Source organism: Cheilinus undulatus, linkage group 5, assembly GCF_018320785.1.
Source record: "Cheilinus undulatus linkage group 5, ASM1832078v1, whole genome shotgun sequence".
NCBI lineage: Eukaryota > Metazoa > Chordata > Actinopteri > Labriformes > Labridae > Cheilinus > Cheilinus undulatus.
Genome location: NC_054869.1, coordinates 9,890,007 through 9,909,946, shown reverse-complemented (window position 1 = coordinate 9,909,946; position 19,940 = coordinate 9,890,007). Strand labels below are relative to the sequence as shown.

The 19,940-nt window shown below is 40.0% G+C and overlaps 1 protein-coding gene across 1 annotated transcript in view; it reads right to left on the bottom strand.

The window, feature by feature from the left end:
* Positions 1–2,368: 2,368 nt before the first annotated feature.
* Positions 2,369–19,940, bottom strand: part of txnrd2.2 (thioredoxin reductase 2, tandem duplicate 2) — a 38,055-nt gene continuing 20,483 nt past the window's right edge. Inside the window, exons 12-17 of the mRNA XM_041787689.1 lie at positions 12,794–12,930; positions 10,137–10,232; positions 8,133–8,225; positions 5,461–5,532; positions 5,160–5,257; positions 2,369–4,231 (exon numbers count right to left, since the gene is read on the bottom strand). Of these exons, the coding sequence (XP_041643623.1) occupies positions 4,108–4,231; positions 5,160–5,257; positions 5,461–5,532; positions 8,133–8,225; positions 10,137–10,232; positions 12,794–12,930 (620 nt within the window). The 3' untranslated portion in view covers positions 2,369–4,107. The remainder of the gene's footprint in view (positions 4,232–5,159; positions 5,258–5,460; positions 5,533–8,132; positions 8,226–10,136; positions 10,233–12,793; positions 12,931–19,940) is intronic.

Here is a 19,940-nt window from a genome sequence, read left to right as displayed (position 1 = left end):
TGACATCAGGCCTGCACTCCCCAGCTTTGGGTTTTGGTGCAGGTCATCATTAGCTGGCCGACCTGAAAGATAAACCCTGACCCCCTCTGGGCACGGCTGAGGCTAACGGGCAAGTCTTTGGCCTGGAGAGACTCATCAACAATGATGAACACATATCTTTCATACACGTTAAATAAAATTAAATACTGAGTGTTCAGTTTTGTGCGTGTGCAGCCATACTGTGTATAACATAACAGAGCAGATGAGAAAACTCAGAAGGGAAGTGGAGGGTAAAAAGCAAACAGACATTACAGTTACACTGATGGCCTCAATAACTTCCCTCTCGGTGCCTTTGGCCCACCCTGAGGTCTCTGAAGTGGCTCGTTAAGCACAGGAACATCGACTCAATTACTCTGGGCAAACACACCGCTACCGCTCCGTGTTGTGTTGGTTGGCTGGCTGGTCGGCTCTGTCCGTCTCTTGGCCATCCTACCTTCCCCTCCCGCCCTCCGCCCTGAGCCCCCCCAGGCCCCTGCCGTGCAGCGCTGCAGCATGTGAGCCCTCCGTGCTCCGAGTGATAGAGTCAAGCTGTTCCTGCTGAGCGGAGGTCAGGGTCCTTCAGTCAGCACCTCGGCCCTGAACAGAGCACACAGGAATCCCCCTTCCCTCCCTAACCAGGCCTGAAACTCGGCTCCCTCTCTCTCTCCTCTGGCCTGGGTCCAAATAAACCTGGTACCCCTCTCTTTCTCCTTTTCCTCTCCCCATCTCCTGGCACACTGTCATTCCCCTCATCGAAATCATTAATCAGCCTGAGCAGATTAGACTTCAAATAAAAATAAACTACGCCCAGCAGCCTCCTCTTAGTTCTCGAGGTTTCTGCAGCAAACCTCCTTATTGACAGTCCTCCTCCTCTTAATAAACCCAAGATGTCCAGTGCAGCCAGCAGGTTGAGCACTCTGGCAAACTGTGGGGGTCTATTACTGCTCTATTGATATAAACAACCCGCCTTATCTTCCAGGGTGATGACTTTTAGACCAAACCTGCCATCCTTGTAAATACACAACAGATAACCCTTATCAGTTTGGCACCCTTAAAGCCAGTCTGCCTGCAAACTTCTTCCAAAAGCACATATCTTTTATAGGGATTAAAGGGATTAAATGTGCAACCTGAATGTATTCAGGCGGATGTTTTATCCACTGACTACCTTATCTTACCTTCAATTCTTGGATCAGTAAAAGTGGGGAGAAAATGAGGGCAACAGTGCCACCTTTGGGTGCTGTTAGGTAGTGCAGTTTCAGCAGCAGTTTCAGAGTGCTGTCACTGATGTCTAAGGGTTGGCCTGTTCTGTGCCGGAGCAGGGACATGAGTGTTTTAAGATTTATTGCTATGTTTTTAAATGGGAAACCAGGTAAGACAATGCTGTGTAAATCTACATGTTAATGTTGATTTAAAATTATAGATACCAGGTCTAACGCTCAGTAAAAAAAGTGTTTCCAGTAAGAAACACTAACAGTAATATGCTTTTGACCGCAAGAAATATGCAGTCTATATGGGGAACTCTCATTTTATTCATTTCATTTAATTTAGGGGCAATTTTTCTTATTAGCAAAAATTTAAACTGAAACTGAAATACATATTTGAAATTTAATTTATAAGTTTCAAACTGAATTAAAATGAACTTTAAGCTGTATTTTTCCTTTCCACAGTCAGCTCACTCTTAAAGTTCTGCCTCCCCATTTCAGTTTTGTGTGGTCCATTTAAGACTGAAGTTTTCTGTGCACATATCCAGCTGATAAGTAAGAGCAATCGAGCACAGATTCACAGCACACATTTAAATTAATGTTAATCATCCTAATATATATAAAATTATTTCATATGATAAACATAGGAAAAACCTTTCATTTATACTTAAGGAGGGTCCCTCCATGGACCTGGCATCTTGGATTCTGGCATTTGAATGTTTCTACAGTACCACAGAAGGGTTAAAGTAACAGATACACATTTTTAAACTCCACCGGATGCCAAGATCACCCCCAGAAGTGAGCACTGCAATCTAGAAACTGTTTGATTTTGCTAATATTCCCCAATTCTACACATTGCATCTTTGAATCTTTGATAAAATGAAGCCACAGAAGTCATATGACACAGTAGTCATATGCCCAGCCGTGATCAGCGTACAGCCAACTGATCCTAATTATTGTTTCCCAGCTCCCACAGCCAATCACAGCTCTTTATCTCAACATAGTGGTGTATTTAAAGTTGGTGTACTTCTCACTAACCCCTGCTTGGATTAATGCTGATGCACCATGCTGCTGCAGCTGCTTTAAAAGCTTAACCTCCTCCACCCCAGCCTCCTCCTTTACACCATAAAGCTTGTGGCGCCCTCATATTGAGATTCATACTACTGTGTTCATGCTTTTGAAATTATTTTACTGTATTAAATACACATTTTCATAAAAAAATGTTTATTATTTATTGTGTATGTATAATTCCATGTGGGGGTTTCTAGCTATGTGGTGCCTGGAAAGTTAAAGCATGCTGCTGGACTAACCCAGGGAGCTCCTTTTGAGCAGAGCCTTCTCCACCAAGTAAAACTGTGGATCCATTTTGCAATGAAATGGTTAAATGTATGACAAGAGTGTTCCTGACTGAACTGATATTACCTTGTTGTCCATGATGGATAGTGCAGGAATAATAAATCCTAGCAAGACACGTAGTCACGTGGTACAAAGGTGCTGACTGGTCAAAAATGAATGCAGTGAATCTGAACTTGATTGCTCTTTCTTATCAGTTGGACATGTGCACAAAAAACTTAAATCAATGCAAAACTGAAGTGTGAAAGCCAAATTCGAAGTGCGAACTGACTGTGAGGACTTGTATTTTTTAGCATTTTGTCAATTCCTAAGGGACTTGTCTCGTCACCATAGAAAAACAGTGTATTCCCACAAAAAGGAGGCAATTTAGCCAAATATCATGAGGAAACAGCCAAAATGTTCTCCTTATCATGTAAAAATCAAATACAATAACATTTATGAATCCATGTCCGCTTAAGGCTTCTGAACATCTTAGATTTCTTTGCCAATAGTTTTTTTCCTGTCACATAATGTGTTTGGACCCACCAAAGGTCTGCCATTTTTATAATCTAAAATGAAAAATTGCCTTTAATAGGATGTTCAACAACACTATTTTTGTTTCTGGGGTATTCAATAGGTCTCATATGGTTTGATTTTTACTAGAATCATACTGGAGTTTATAACTCTGGTATTGTGACAACTGTTTGTTTTTTTCTGCAGAAAATAAAAAATTCCATATATATCAAGAAATGCCGTTAAGCTAAAAGGAATTAGGAAATGATTTTTGATTACAACATCCGGCCCTGGCTTTAGCATCCAGATAGTTTCTGAAGTATGTTTATAGCCCCACTGTGTTTTTCATGCATCAGAATAAAGAAGGGCATGGGAGGATTAGGACGGGTCTGATGGGTGCTCAACAAGTCGGGGCTCCCTGGACAGGTCTTAGCTGTCTGACTGACAGGCAGCCCACCGACTGTTTGTGTGTGTCCATGGGAAATGGGGCGGTGTCACCGCGGCCACGGTCCTAGGGCTATCCATCAGTGTCATGGGGGGTGGAGTGTATGGTATGTGTCACCTCCAAGACTAATGGACAGGAAGTACAGCCAGAGAAACAACAATATTTGTAGAATATATATTCAGAAAAACGTTTGGGTTTGGACCATGGTTCTCGTACGATTTCAACAAAACCCCGAGCACAGACCTTAATCCTGATTGATGAGCGTGTTTATTTAAAAGACGCTCGCTCTGCGGTCAGCGCTCTCACTGACCTGATCTATAGCCTGCACTTTTGGAGCATACACTCACAACATGCTTGTATATGGTATAATCATAGCTGTGGTTATCAAATGACCGGTATGACTGGACTGTAAAGAAACCCTGTTACACAAGAGGTGCAGCAAACTCCCAGAGAGCAGTATGGAACTGAGGTCAAATATGGGGCCAAAAAGACGGAGAGGAAAAAAGAGAGACCGGATCAGACCCAGGTTAATTTCTTTCTACTACCACCGAAGGACCCTGTGTGCTTACTCGTGTTCAGAGACCGAGGTGCTTAACCTCAGCAGCCGGTTACCGTGGCGTCTAACCCAGAGCGCTTTGTGATGTTGACCTTGGTCAGCTCCTCAGCACAGGTCGGGTGAATACCTACTGTCTGAGACAAGTGGGAATATGTTGCTCCACACCTGAGACACAGACAAAAAGAGACGTCATCCAGGATGCATTTGCACACAATCACTCACGACCGACCGCTGGTGTTTACTGTAATCTAGTAAATCAAGTTTAGGGCTGCACGGCGTCACAGAGGTTACCACACTGTTGCCTTACAGCAAGAATGTTCCGGGTTCGCTTCCTGGCCAGGGCCTATCTGTGCAGTTTGCATGTTCTCTCGGTGTATGCATGGTTCTCTACAGTGTGAGCGTACCTGGTTGTTTGTCTCTGCATGTCAGCCCTGTGATTGATAATTGATGGATATACATAAGTATACTGTGTTTGCTTTAAAATGCAGCAGTTACCAGCTAGCTAACTCATATCTCATGTGTACTTGCTTATCTGCTTGTTGATTTATTTGGATTTTAGCTTAACCAATGCACTTATTTAATAAAATTGAGCCTTTATATTTGGCATCAAAAGTTGATCCACTTAACCCACAGACAAAAAAAAAATCTGTCTGGGGCAGAATATACGATTCAGCAGGAAAACCGCAACCGCAACCCTGCCTGCATCTCAAGTTTGATGACTACAGTTCATATTCACTTTTCAGAGTGTGGTTAGGACAGGGAAATGCTGTTAATCAGCCCTATTATATTTTAGGCTGATTCATAAAGTCTCTGGAGAGGCTGGTTTATGATATTTGAGCAGGTTTTTAATTTGGTGGAACAGTTTGGATTTTAAAGTAAAGGACCGACACAATTAAGATGTTTATTACAGTGCCGCAGGATAAGTAAGGATAAGAATAAACAAAAAAATACAAGTAAGTTAAATAAATTGTTTCTGGCCTACATATTAGTAGGGATGTTCAACTTCAAAATCTACAACCATAATATTTTCTAAGAAACAAATGCACAAATTAAAAAAACATAAATTAGATATTTAATAGCATGTTTAACTTACTGGAAGCCCATAGCAAAGCCCTGCGTGACTTCTCCAGCATTCGGACCTGTGAAATGCAGACCGAGGATCTTCTGGTCTCCCGCTCGCTCACACACCACCTATATGGAATATGCGCAGAAAGGTTAGTGGTGGCCATAATTATTTAATGTGTAGATTTCTGAAGAGTAGAATATCCTTCTAGCAGCAGTCTGAATCCCACAAACGTGCTGCAGGAGGATCCCCCTCCTATTGTTTTTAATGTATGCAAAAACAAAAGCGCATTATTCAAAGAAGTTTATTATCTAAGCAGCTAAAAGCAAACCTTTAAGTAACACTGGCTGGCATCACGGTCAGCTACAGTGAATTCCAGAGGCTTGTAGAAGGCATGGTAGACCTACGGAGAGGTAAAAACAGACCACAGATTATATATAGTGCCGATAAAAAATTTTCACCTCCTTGGATGTTTTAGCAATTTTCTAAATCAATCACAGTCAATACAGTTTGGCATTTTTGACAAAAACACCCTTAAATGTAAAAGTATTGTCAATTAAATAAATATATGCCATGTAATATAAGTGATTGCATAAATATTCATCCCCATTAAAGCCACTGATGTAATTCAACAGAGGTCCAGCCAATCGATGCTAGTAGTCTCACAGTTAGTGAAATGGGATCGCCTGAGTGCAGTGAATGTGTCTCAAGTGGTTGTAGTATAAAGACCCCTGTGTCCAGAAGGTCCAGTCACTGCTTAATCAGTATTCCTGGCTACCATTACACCATGAAGACAAAAGAACACTCCAAGCAAATCAGAGAAAAGGTTATTGAAAAGTATAAGTCAGGGGATGGATACAAAAACAGTTCCAAGGAAGAGAACATCCCCTAGAGTTCAGTTAAATCCATCATCAAGAAATGGAAAGAATATGGCACATGTGTAAATCTGCCTGGATCAGGCCATCCTCAAAACTGAATGACTATGCAAGAAAGAGACTAGTGAGAGAGGCCACCAAGACACCTGGTCTGATGAGACCAAAACGGTGCCTTTTGGCCATCAGACAAGATACTATGTTTAACGAACATAGTATCTTGTGTGTTTGCACATCACCACAAACACACCATCCCCACTGTGAAGCATGGTGGTGGCAGCATCATGCTGTGTCATTCAGTCTGCAAAAGAGCTACAGCTTGGGAGAAGATAGCAAAAGCTGCACAGAAATGGTTTAAAGATAACAAGGTGAAAGTTCTGGAGAGGCTGAGTCAAAGCCCAGACCTCAATCCATTAGAGAATTTCTGGCTGGACTTAAAACAGGCTGGTCACGCCCCCATTCCTGTACAACCTGACAAAGTTTGAGCAGTTTCGCACAGAAGAATGGAGTTAAATTGCAATGTCCAGATGTGCAAGCCTGATTGAGACCTATCTACACAGACTCAGTGCTGTGATTGCAGCCAAAGGTGCATCTATGAAATGCTGACTTGAAAGGGGTGAATATTTATGCAGTCATTTATTTTCTGTAACACATTTCTATTTAACCGACATAAGTCTGTAAAAATCTGTTTTCACCTAAAGAGGGGGGTTTTTTGGTCAAAAAAGCCAAATTATATTAACTATGATTGATTTTAAAATCAATAAAATGGTGGAACATCCAAGGGGGAAAAATACTTTTTATAGATACTTTGAAAGTGACAAAAAATCTGTTATTTGTTACTGGGTTTTAATCTGAGCTTTTTTTTGTGTTGAGGCTACAGACAATGAATGCTTCACATTGATATCTGCTTCAATAGCAGAATGCACACAAATACTCTGAAAGATTTTCTGCACTAATGAGCAAGTGGATGGCTTGGCATAAAATATGTATAAAAATATACAGAAAATTTTGTATCTCAAAAAACTTAAAGGTCTCATAAACACTTTTAAATTGAGTGACTTAATTCCTCAAATTCACTTATACTCAGGTTTTGTTTAATCACAGCCACACTCTAATGGCTCTCTCTCTCTCTCTCTCTCTTTAAGGATGCTACTGCAATTATTAAAACTGCCTTTACAGCTGTTTTTAAGCAACCTATTCAAAACAGGAATAAAAAGACATATGCTTGTTCATGATACTGATTGATTCCACCCTCCTCACAGAGAGCGTGTGTGCAGTGTGTTTTATTCAGCGGGTCGACGTGCCGACACAAGTCAGGAGAACCATGCAGCTGTCGGAGGCCGGTCTTGTCGGGCTCGTCCTCAGATCTCGGCGCGCCTGTCATCACCCCATACACACCTCAATCAGGCCTCCTGCTCGCCTGTCAGTCACAGCCGGGAGCCCCACCTCGCCAGCTAAACCATTTATCGAAGGCCTTGTGCAGGTGTTGGCGAGCATCTGGCACGGCGCTCATGTATGAAAGCACGTAAAATACAGAGCTGTTTGCTGTTTCTTTGTGCACGTGTGAGTGTGTCAATGTTTGTTTAGGAGTTATGGGATAGTGTGTTTTTTTAAATAAAGGTTGATGGCAGTATTAATCCACTAACAGTGTTTGTGTAGCTTCTTTGTGCATGTTAGGCATGTAGCAATCCTTTTATAGTAAAGAAAAAGACTCATAAGATCACACAGAGTCGCCATTGTGGGATGGTGCTATACATTACCTGTGTGGCTACACCACAGTTTGTTTCACATAGAAGAAGATACGTTGAATCAACTATTTTACAGACAGTGAAATAAATTTGCCATTTTTTATACAAACATACATGTAATTAAATATGTGACACTGCATCATATCTGAAGTACTTTTTTTATTTTTTTATAATTGAGGAATTTCACAATATTACAGAAACTTTTTAGGTGTTTATAACCCAGCTGAGTTCAAGGTTTAACTCTCTTTTAGGCAAGCACTGTTTATTTGGGCTTTCATGACGTATAATGCATTATCAACAGTATTAGAAATTTAATTTTAGGCATTTTTTCTTTTGTATTTTAACATGAAGTTACAGCTATCGCTTAATAACATCTATCTCACCTCTATGCCATCTTTTCCATGCCTTCTCTCGGCCTCCTCCTCAGACAGACCCACACAGCCATACTCGAGGGGAGTGAACACTGTGGTGGCAACCTGAGAAACACACACATTAAAGCTGGAGCTTAAAGAATGAGCAAAATAAATAATCAATTAAAAAGAATCAAAGCTTACTTCATTCACATGGGGAGTAAAAATGTAAAAACATGTATCTTTTTGTATTTATTTAATTGACTTCCATTTTCTCTGTTACTAGTGACTAGTTACTAAGTTTACACAGAATTTCAGAAGAGGCACACAAAATTGACAAAAAAAAAAGATAAATGAATAAATACATAAAGACAAAAAGCATCTCATATAGTTCCTGGATAGCAATTATGTTGAACAATGTGCTGTTATCTAAGTATACTATTTCATATTCTCCAATGTCTAGATATATTTGTTCACTTTATTACTCTGGGCACTTCATGAAAGTATTTACTCTAAATTTGATAAAAATAACTAATGTCTCGAATCATCCCAAGCAGTGGATGGAGGTCCTTAAATGTAGACTAATGTTCAGAAAATTATTATAAATAATGGGGGGAAATGTTAGAATTCATCTGTGACGGGGGTGGTCAAGGTTTCAAAGACTGCTACTGTCAAAGACTCAACCTAAGGAGATTTTATCTTTAATTTTTTTTTCATTTTAGTTCATTTTGTCAGCATAGAAGTTTCAGTTAATTTTTGTTGTCTTGTAAAGCTCAGTTTTTATTTAGTTTCACTTAACTAAAATGATTTTGACCTTTTAGTTTTAGTTAACTATAATAACTCTGGTACAACCAACATTTGTAGCGGCTGGCTCAGATGTAGCTATAGTGCAGTGGTACTTTGTGGTAGTTTTTATTAGAACAGGACCTCATGTCTTTATCAAAAGAAGAGGAAAAAACTGCACTGTGAAAGTAGAGATGCATGATTTTGGATTTTTGCAGATATCTTTCAAACCAAGATTTCCAAACTCATTTTAACAAATACAGACACTGATATATATACAACTTTCATTATTCTAAAGAACACCAAATGTCTCCACTGCAGAGAGAGGCTGAGTTAAGTAAAAATGAGAAAGGAGCAGGGAAGGGGACAGTATGGTAGATGTTTTATATTTGGAGCTTCATTAAAAATGTTCAGGGCTCATGCTAAACCTCTATGGGTGTATAGGACCCTAGGCAACCACCTATACCATATACCTGATGGTATTGTTGTACATTTAGCTGATATCTACGGCCAATATATGATAAACACCACTGATATGTATGGCTGCTATATGGGAGGAAATTTTCATATCTGCCAGTACTGATATTTTACTTTTTAAGATAATACTTACTGACAACAATATCATGCTGATAATATTCTGAATCTCTATTCGTGATGGATTTCAGGGTAAGACAGTGTGCTAACTTAGAATACAAGCTGCTTACTGTCAAACAGGCTAGTCTGAAATGTGAAAAATGTTGGAACATATGATTAGAGAAAAATGGGTTAGTTAACATACAAACAAACAATGGAATGGCTGAATGATTTAGCTCATACATCTTTTAATTATATATTTGTCAAAATATGCTCTGTTCCAGGTCGACCAACTTCTTCCCTTATTTCTTCCTGTGTGACATTAGTCCTGTTTGTCTCAGTATTTTCTTCAACACATATTCCAAACTACTTAATTGCAAAAAACTGACAAAATTTTCCTCTTCCAATGGCTACATGTAGTTTTAATCAGGTTTCTTTCCATCCTTAAAAATGAGCAACACATTGCTTTAGACACCAGGAGACATCATCTGTGTATTTACAGATTTATCAGTCACATTCATATGTGGAAACAAGGCGTTAGACACTGACACAGTTTGGCCACACCAGTCAAATAGTCTGGCTACGCCACTGACCAAAAGGCTACAGTCACAGGCTGCAATGTAGAAGAAATAACATCTTTGGTATAAGTGTGTTTTGATTGTCTGTGAGTGCATGTCTTACGTTGTCGTAGTTCATGAGCTCAGAGCTTTGTCCGGCCAGTCTGCGGGCGAGAAGCTTCCCAGCTTTAATGGCTGTTGGGGTCAATTCAGGACGGCCCTAAAACAAGAGACAATTCAATTTGTCATTTCATTGTTACTACAAACATTAAAGTTGTTAAAGCAGCCACTAAATTATTATAAAATTCTTGCAATTATGAACACAGGTGTAAAGTGGGAATGTAATGCATTTCCAAAACTTTCTGAATTAACAGAACAGTGCAGAAGAACTAAGGAAATACATGTGAAAGTGAACCAGAAGTCAGTGACTGACAAGTGCTAAATATTTAAACCGCTGTGCACATTTAGATCTCTGCTTCTGTGTTTCTGCCTGTATTGTTCTGGGAGTCTGCCAGACAGCCAAACACACACACATAGAGCAGAGTGTTGCAGGAAACAGTTGGGCTGCAGGGCAATTCTAAAAGCATGACTTAAAACCTGTTCAATTGCCACCGCACATCCTGTTGTCCAAAACATCTCCTGCAGCGCTGCATGTAGTTGGATGTTTGCTCTGGCATTCCAGTAAAAGTCTTTCGTCATACACACATAATGCATTCTTTGGCACACTTTTCTCAGAGGAAAAACAACAAAACACTGAAGGAATTGAGAGATGAACGTGTCTGCTTTAAGAAAATAATATTCAAGAAGGTTTCCTTGGTGCTGCAAAAGGCTGACAGATTGGGGTGGAGTATTACCCATCAAAGTATACTGTCAATCATAAAGGTGTGTGTAATTAGAGCTGAGAGGCAGGAAGGAAGCACACAGCTGGTCATGTTGGAAAAACAGCACTGACACTAAATGCAGCAGGTATAACTAGTAATAATGTGGCTGTTTTATTCGGGAACACACACACTTGCAACTCGATGATTATTTGACAACAGGCTGAAAACACTTCACTTTGGTCTTTTGCAAAGTTCCTTTTAAGGATAAGATGTCCTGTGACATGCAAAGAGAAACGCTTGATACTGGTAAGATAATAGTTACTATCTGGTGCAATAATCACTCTCAATCCAGAATTTTGAACAAAATGTCAAATTTGATTCAACTGAGCAGTCAGGTTTTGTGTGGTACAGCATGGTGTGTATATCTTTGTTTTGATTATTGAAACTTGGAAAGGACCCCAAAATAAACAAGTTGTAAGGTCGTATTTTTCTGGCATCCTTCTATAGGGGTGCCAAGCTTACCTATCAGATCCAGAAGGGTGAAGCTACACACACAGCAGACACATTGCAGTTCTTTAAATGGTCCAAAGAACCATCTCTGCATGTGTGACAGCAATAATAAAACAAACATGGACCCCGCCATGTTTCAACATCTCGTGGATTTTGAGAGAGCAACTTCAGGACAGTCTTCTTATTTAGGAAACAATGTCAGTGTGAAGTGCTGCCCCATGGACGACCTTGGAGGTGCAGACCTTCCTGAGGATTACTGGTGAAGAGGAGATGCAGTGGGAACTGGCTGGTGCAGTTAGGAATGAGTAAGGCCTGACTAGTAAAATCCACATACACCGGCTTCGCTGCGCTCCACAGCTCAGCAGTTTTGTTGCAACCGAATGTGAGCGACCTCTCACACTTGAAGTGTGTCTAGAGCACTGCACAACACAGTTCACTTCCTGAGTGCTGCTGAGGTACCCATGAGCAAGGCAATGAACCCCTAACCATCTGGACACTACTTGATGTGTAGCAGCCCCTCGCTCTGACATCTCTGCATCAGTGCAGGGACATAGCACCCTGTTTGTTCCTGTTTGTATCTCAGCCTTCACATATGTGTTTTGTTCAACAACAAAAGGTAAAAATTTAATTTCTCCTCCAGAAATCAGTAAAGGAAGACAGGGCTAGTACATAGACTCTGTCATCTATTTGTATCTTTCTGACTGAGCTGGTCACCTGAGAGTTTTATACTGGTATATAATTCGCCCCAGCATATAGCAGGAAGCAGGAAGATGAAAAAAAAACCAAAAAAAAGTATAAGTTTAGCTTTATACCGAATTTTACAGCAACTGTACTCCTTCCTTCATCTCATTTTATGTTAATTAAAAAATTAAAATGGTTTATTTTAATCAGAGTACTTCCTCTTAGCCCTCAATGTAATGTTTTTGTATTTTTCCTTAAAATATTTCAGTGATTTTATTTCCATATTTTTGTAAAACTGATTATGCTTTTATGTCATTTTCAGCCGATCTGAAATGCATATTGAAATGAAAGAAAGGGTTTTCTTTCTTCCCATTAAAAAAAAACATCAGAACAATTAACAAGAGATAGAGATCAGGGGCTTTTTATTACCCAGTACATTTCTTTATAATGTGTTAGTATGACCAGAGTAAGATTTTGCTCAGTTACTCACATTATCAGTAATTGGCCTGTAGATGTAGATTTTTGTCTGTCATTACACTATTGATCGTTTTGGGTGTAGATGTGCTTACGTTTACTTTTATTTACCTCTTAAAGCACTACAAACCTCAGGGCCAGCTGCTCAAACTATAAAACTCCTTTACAGTAACAGTGATGGGTGTGGACTTTAGCTCAGTGTTGATTTTTACTGTCTAAATATGCACTTTTATTTGATGTTTCCCACCTTTAACTATCTATTTATCTGTGTGAGATGGTGTCTGTTAATGCCTACCTCTCCGATGTCACCAAAAGCATAAATATTTGGCACTGAGGTGGATTCGTTGGCGCCCACAATTATTTTCCCCGTCTCCTTGTTGAGTTGCACGCCAAGCTTGTCCAGACCCAAGGCTTTGGTTTCAGGGGCTCTGCCTGAGGTCGGGGGAAGGAAACAACACAAGGAGAATATTACATTACAGCTTAGGGAGGCAGAGGTGTGGGAGAGGAGAAAAGCTCTCTGTACGATGTTAGGAACAGATTCTGTGGAGAATTCAAGGCATATGCTACACAGTCAACCTTATCCAATAAACACTGGAGCAACAACTTATTCTGTAAAGAGAGTTCAATGTGCCTTTTACACATTACTGCATTAAGCTCTTCCTTTGCTATAATTATACACTGATCATAAGTGGGTGAAAATTTGTATTCCAAATATTCCAATCAGTGCATTTTGAAAAAGTTCCCTTGCTTAGTCTTGCTACGGTGGGTAGCTTATTTTAGCAAGTTAGCATGCTAACCTATGCTAATGAACAACATCTGCTCAGTGAAGCAAAGAAGAGAAAGAAACTGATGAGCAATGAGGACTCAGCTTCTCATCAACCCCCAGGACACCCAAAGGTGTGATTCCTGCCACTTCCTGGGGGACGGCTGACTGATGCTGTCGACGCTGAGTCTCTATGGTGATGGACCACGGACCACTCGCCCCCCTCTTCCTCCACAAAGTTCCTCACAACCTGCCTGGTTAGCATAATAAACACCGAGCTCTGAGCTACCCATGTAGATGCTATCGGACAGCAAAAACAACAAACCCCTGAGACCCTTTTTCCTGGCTGGAGCCAAAGAACAAGCACCCCCCTCCTCCTCCTCTCAGACCGGGGTGGGGGGTGGGGGGGACATGGGGACCTATGTAGTGCTGGACGTATGGGTGGTTAGGGACGATGGAGAGCACGGAGAAGTCAGAGAGGGGAAGGTAAGCAGTTACCAATTCCCAAAAGCTAAATGCCAAATATTTTCTTGTTCAGTATTTACACATAACTGGAGTAATCTGCTCAAACCAGACCTTTTGGAATTTAGCTAAAAGGACTTTACTGCTGAGGGAATCTACCTGTGAATTTATGATAAATTCAAATATTCACATCTATTATTGTGTCAACTATCCATATAAACACAGCCAACCTATACTTAAACTAAATCAGCAGTTTTTGAGACAACCATGAAAGCCCCTAACATTTAAGATTTGATGATACACTATTTGGACAAAAGTATTTGGCCAAACCTGTTCATTATTGAGGTATTTCTATCAGACCTGTTGTCACAGTTGTATAAAATCAAGTACCTAGCCATGCAGTCTCCATTTACAAACATCTGTGATACAAAATGAGCCGCCGTAAAACTGAAAAAGAAGAAGAGGAATGACTGCAAAGGCCCATGGTGTGTAAAAGTCACCAATGCTCTGCTGATTCCATAGCTGAAGAGTTCTGAACTTCCACTCGCGTTAATGTTAGCAAAAAACCTCTGCAGCCAGAGCTTCATGGAATGAGTTTCCATGGCCGAGCTGCTGTATGCAAGCCTCACATCACCAAGTCCAATGGAGCAGTGTAAAGCACAGTGAGAGTGGAAACATGTTCTCTGGAGTGACAAATCATGTTTCTCTGCTTGGCAGTCTAATTGGTGAGTCTGTGATTGGTGGATGATGCAAGTTTGGTGGAGGAGGGATAATTGTATGGGGCTGTTTTTCAGGATTTAGGCTAGGCCCCTTATATCCAGGGAAGGGCAATCTTAATGCTAAAGCATACCAAGACATTGTGGATAAAATGTTTGTGGCAACAAGTTTGGGGAAGGCCCTTGTCTACTTCAACATGACAGTGCACCAGTGCAAAAAGCAAGGACTATAACGACAGGCATAGAGCCCTGACCCCAGCCCCTCTAATACCTCTGAGATGAACTGGAATGTAGATTGTGTGCCAGGCCAACATCAGTGCCTGACCTCGCTACAGAATGAATGGGCATAAATTCCCACAGAAAAACTCCAAAATCTTGCAGACAGCCTTCCAAGAAGAGTGGAAGCTGTTATAGCTGCAAAAGGGAGGCAAACTCTATATGATAGTACATGTATTTATATACAATATCATTACAGTCCGCTGTTGGTTGGTCAGGCAGCCGAATAGTTTTGTCCATACAGTGTATCTTACTGTTATACAGAAGTATACAAATACATATTATACTGAATTAAATTATGCCTAAAACCCTCAAAAATTAAACTACTGAATACATGCAGCTTTCTGTTGGCTTTGTTGGGATGATTAAAGTCAGGAAAGAGTTCAAATTATGTTAATTATTCAACCAATTAACCAAGATATGCCATAGAGAAGGAAAAAATAGGGATGCATGATATTGGATTGTTGCAGATATGCATTAACAAATTTATTTTAGCCAACACTGATATATTAATATAGTTCATACCCAAAAACCTGAGTTCTTAAAGCACACTTTAAAGTTTAGGATGAAAAAAGACACAAATTCCAGTCCTTAAAACACTCCTCTAAGTTAAAGAAACGAGGAAACACAGAAAAAAGACTTCAGACGCCATAGGTCTGTTGGTTGAGCCTAAAATATCACAACTTTTTTTAAACATATGGCCCTTTTTTACAGACTACTACTATTATCGAGCTAATATTTAATGATATCAATTTCATGTATATAAATTGTGCATCCCTAAAAGAAAATCCAAGCCCAATAAAGGCTCCTACCACCATCTGGGCCTGGGGTAGTCAGCCCTACTCTTCCTGCCGATGTGTATCTTTTTGAGGCTTTATATAGCAAGTAATACATTTCTGCAGCTGGGATACCGTTAGTTTTATATTTTCTGCTTTAAAAACACTCAATTTCAGCATCAATTACAACAAAAATATAAGTCTAGGCCTAAAAACGCCATATCAGTACAATCTAACTGGTAAGGAAAGACTTTTCCTTTCCATATCTGCCTTCCTGTCTGCCACTCCAGTCACTGATCTGCTGAGGCAGTGAGCACGGCTCCATTGTACAGCGACGACACAACAACAGCCAGGAATGATAAGAGATTTGGTTGAAGTCTGGACCAACAATCACACACACAAAGTGGCCCGATATATAGGCCAATCTGAACAAAGCCTGTTGTGACATTAAGAGGAAGCTTCCAGAGTGCTAGGCTAATTAGCCACAACGCGCCTCCTCCGTTGGAAATGAGAGCTGAATGCTTATCTGATCAATCAAATGAACAAAGACAAAAGGCAAAGAAATGTAAGGGAGGTCTGTTTTCTTTGGGGAATAGATCATACAGGATGTCAAAAATGATTTCTATAAACAGCAAATGAAAAAGATTGTACAATGATAATGTAGAATAAGAGCTCATACAGGCTTTGTAGTGCACACACATAATATAATGTGACAAGGCAATGGGAAACATAATGGGAGCTCTTTATAATATGAATCCTAAAGACTATTTGAGGGTAAATGTTTGGACTAAATGCTCAGGAGGGAGCAGGAGAATAGGTAATAAAAATACACCAAAACTATAATCCTAGTAAGTACCCTCTTGAGGACGGGAGGCCTTCTGCTGTTGTTTTGCCAGACAAAATAGGATATAAATAGGCCTGGAACTCTCACACATTACCAAAACCACAATATGGACATGCACAACACATCCAGAGACTCTCCTTCTGATTTATCTTCCCAGTCTTTTCATGTTTATCTATTTTATTTCTATTTTATCACATCCTTTCTTGGTTAATTACTGCCCAGCTCATGTCTTTGCTGTCCTCAAACACTGTTACCATGCACATTGTCTTACATTTGCATTATTTAACACTGTTTTTGCAAATTAAAGAAAAAAGAAAAAAAAAGGAAGACAATTTGATGTGCTTTAGTATCACCATGATTCCATCATTGATGACTTTGACAGTTAGCTAATGTTTGCAGTGTGGCCGACTTTTCATCAGGGACTAAGGAAATGGTATCATGATTTAGGATTTGGTTTGATTTAAAATCTATTTTGACTTGAATCATGTCCCCTCCCAAAGATCAAAATCATATTGAATTGTGATGCACTGAAAGAATCACACCCCTGGAGTTCACAATTTGTGCAAATTTTAATTCCCAAAAAGGTTAGGACACTGGGTAAAATTTAGATACAAACAGAATACGGTGATTTGCCCTTTCCAACTTTTTGAATAAAGAACAGAGACAAGATACATAATGTCCAAAGTGATTAGAAATTAATTAATGATTAGGATATTTAATTTGGAAAAACACACACATTCTAAATCAGATGCCTGCAACATGTTCCAAAAAAGTTGGGATGGGGGAAGAGAGGATGGGAAAGTTGTGGGATGCACATAAATGAATAAAGTAGGGCCACAAGGAGCACTAAAAGGGCCCTTGCACCCTGGTGCATCTCGGGATGTATGGCAACTGCAAGAGTGAGGTGTTTGTAACCCATACAGTGTTCTGCAGCACAGCAGAGAGGCCAAATAAATCCTCCAGGACTGCCATTAAATCAAAAATAACAAGCACATTGCACATTGTATATGAGGTAGTACTTGCTGTTTACACTAGGTTGCAGTATGACAAAACAAGGCACTAATATGCAGATATGAAGAACTGATATTTCTAATCATATAAAATTCAATGAAAATGGAAGACTTTATGTAAGAGGTGACACTGTTTTTTACAGTAGGAGGCGCTACAGTAGAATAAATAAACAAAATCTACAGGTAAGTACGTTAGTTGGTATCAGATTACAGTACCATGATCGGGTATAATAGGAGCACTCCTGCAAAGCCCAGTCATTAACAGGGTGGTACGAAGTTCTCCACTTTATGAAAGACTGCATGGGCAAACATACACATTATGTCACTGCAATGCCAAATGCAAGTTAAGACCACAATGCAAAACAGAAGCCATATATCAACAACATCCACCTCATCTGAGTTGTATCGACCTCAAGTGGAAAAATGGGCTGTGGTCTGAAGAGCCCACATTTCAAATTGCTTTTGGAAATAATAGCTATGGAGTCCTCTGGCTAGAGAGGATATAAACCATACAGGTTGATATCAATGCAAAGGTGAAAAGCTAGCATCTGTGATAGTGTGGATGTGTAATAGTGCCCATGGCATGCACTACTTGCAAATCTGTGAAGGCACTATTAATTCTGAGAGGAACATACAGGTTTTGGAGTAACACATGCTAGATGACATTCTTTTCAGATACGTCCCTGCTTGTTCCAGTGAGACAATGGCAAGCACATTATGCATGGGGTCCAACAGCATGGCTTCACAGTAAGAGTGTAGCTACTTGACTGGCCTGCATGCATTCCAGACCTGTCTTCCTTAGAAAATGAATGGCCAAGTATGAGGCGTAAAATACAACGATGGGAACTCAGCAATGTCAAGCAACTCAAGATCTACTTTAACAGCTCTTTCTTTTGCAGGGAGATTAGTTGAGTGTGAATGCTATCATTTGAGTGTTAATGTTATATATACTGCCAAATTAAGAGAAATGACAAATCAAATGTGAAGAAAAACAATAAATAGGCCTTGGAAACTGAGAAGTTAAAAGCCGTCTGTGACTAATATTTTGCAGAAAACTATATATACTGATAATGATAATAACATTCTGCATGAGATACAACAGCATGGCTTCACAATAAAACTCTAGACTTGCCTGCATGCGGTCTAAACTTCTTGTCAATTGAAAATTTAAGAAGAATTTGGAAGCTCCAAACGTGACAATGGAACCCTACCCTGTTGAAAAACTTGAGAAGTACATCTAACAAGAATAGGAAAGACTTCCAATTTCAGTACTTTAGCAATTTGTGTCTTCAGTCCCCAGACATTTACAGAGTATTGTCAGAAGACAATGTGATACAACAAAGCAGTAAACAAGCTCCTATATCACCTTTTTTGGAAATGGGGTTTGTATTTCCTCCATTACAAACCGTAACTTAAAAACTCATGCTTCTCCATGCTTCTGATTATATGAGCATGTGTACTCAACATGAAAGGGCCATTTTTGATAGCACTTCAGCCAGTATGTTTGCTTTGTTCTGTCTTACTGAAAGTCATGGTCATCAACACAGGGTATTTTCATAAAAGAAATGAGAGTAAATGTCTCTGGTCTCTTCAAGCTACACTAGATGTAGAAAACCCAAAGATATGAGTGCAACAATCAGGGGTGCCATCAGGAACTTAAAAAATTAAAACTGGTGCTCTGTATAAAAATGGGAAAAGTTTTAAAATGACATCCTTGAGGACTGAAAAGCACAGTAAAGAGGAAAACTAATGTTCCCACTGTCTGCATGCAGACAGGAAGTGTGGAAATGTTCTGTTTCCTGGTTTGTTCTGTGAGCACACCTGGACAGGGGAGCGGCCATGAGGCCAGGAAGGAGCAAGGGAAAGGTGGAGGCAGGCAGGACCATGGAGAAGGATGTGGCAGACGGTGGTGATACTGTCCCCCCGGTCCCCTCTGGCCTTTAATAACTCCGCAGAGGCCTTGGACCCTGCCTGGCCCCTAGTGTAAGGTCACAGTAAAGGGAAGTGGCCTTGTACTCATAACTCCTGCACGCACACATCAAAGAGCGGAGGCCACACTGTGACTGGTTCTCACTGAACTGGATGGGAACAAAAGATGTCACAGATATAGCTGGGTCTGAGCAGGGTTTAAGCTAGTAGCACCAACACAGAGGTATTACTGCTGGTGTTACACTGCAAAACAGATGATCTAATCTTTAGTTCAAAGGCTCAGAGAGAGAAATTCCCACCCAAATGGCTATAAATGGGAGTCAACAGAAAATAGAGCTATATTATATACAGTATAGTGCTGTTACACTGTACTGTTCTGTATAATGTTATTTCAGATTATCTTGTGTTCAACTTACACTTATACTGCATCTTATATTAAATCTCAAACTTCCTATCAGACTGTATGTCTGTGTGTACATTTCTCTCTCAGAGCCAAGCAGAGAGACTAGGCTACGTTCACACTGCAGTTTAAAGTGACCTAAATCTGATTTTTTTTTTATCATATGTGATTCATATCACTTTTTTCTTTAACAGTGTATACAGCACAAGTCACATTGAATCTGGCTGTTTTGTATCAGACTCAGGCCACTTTCATATGTGGTTTCA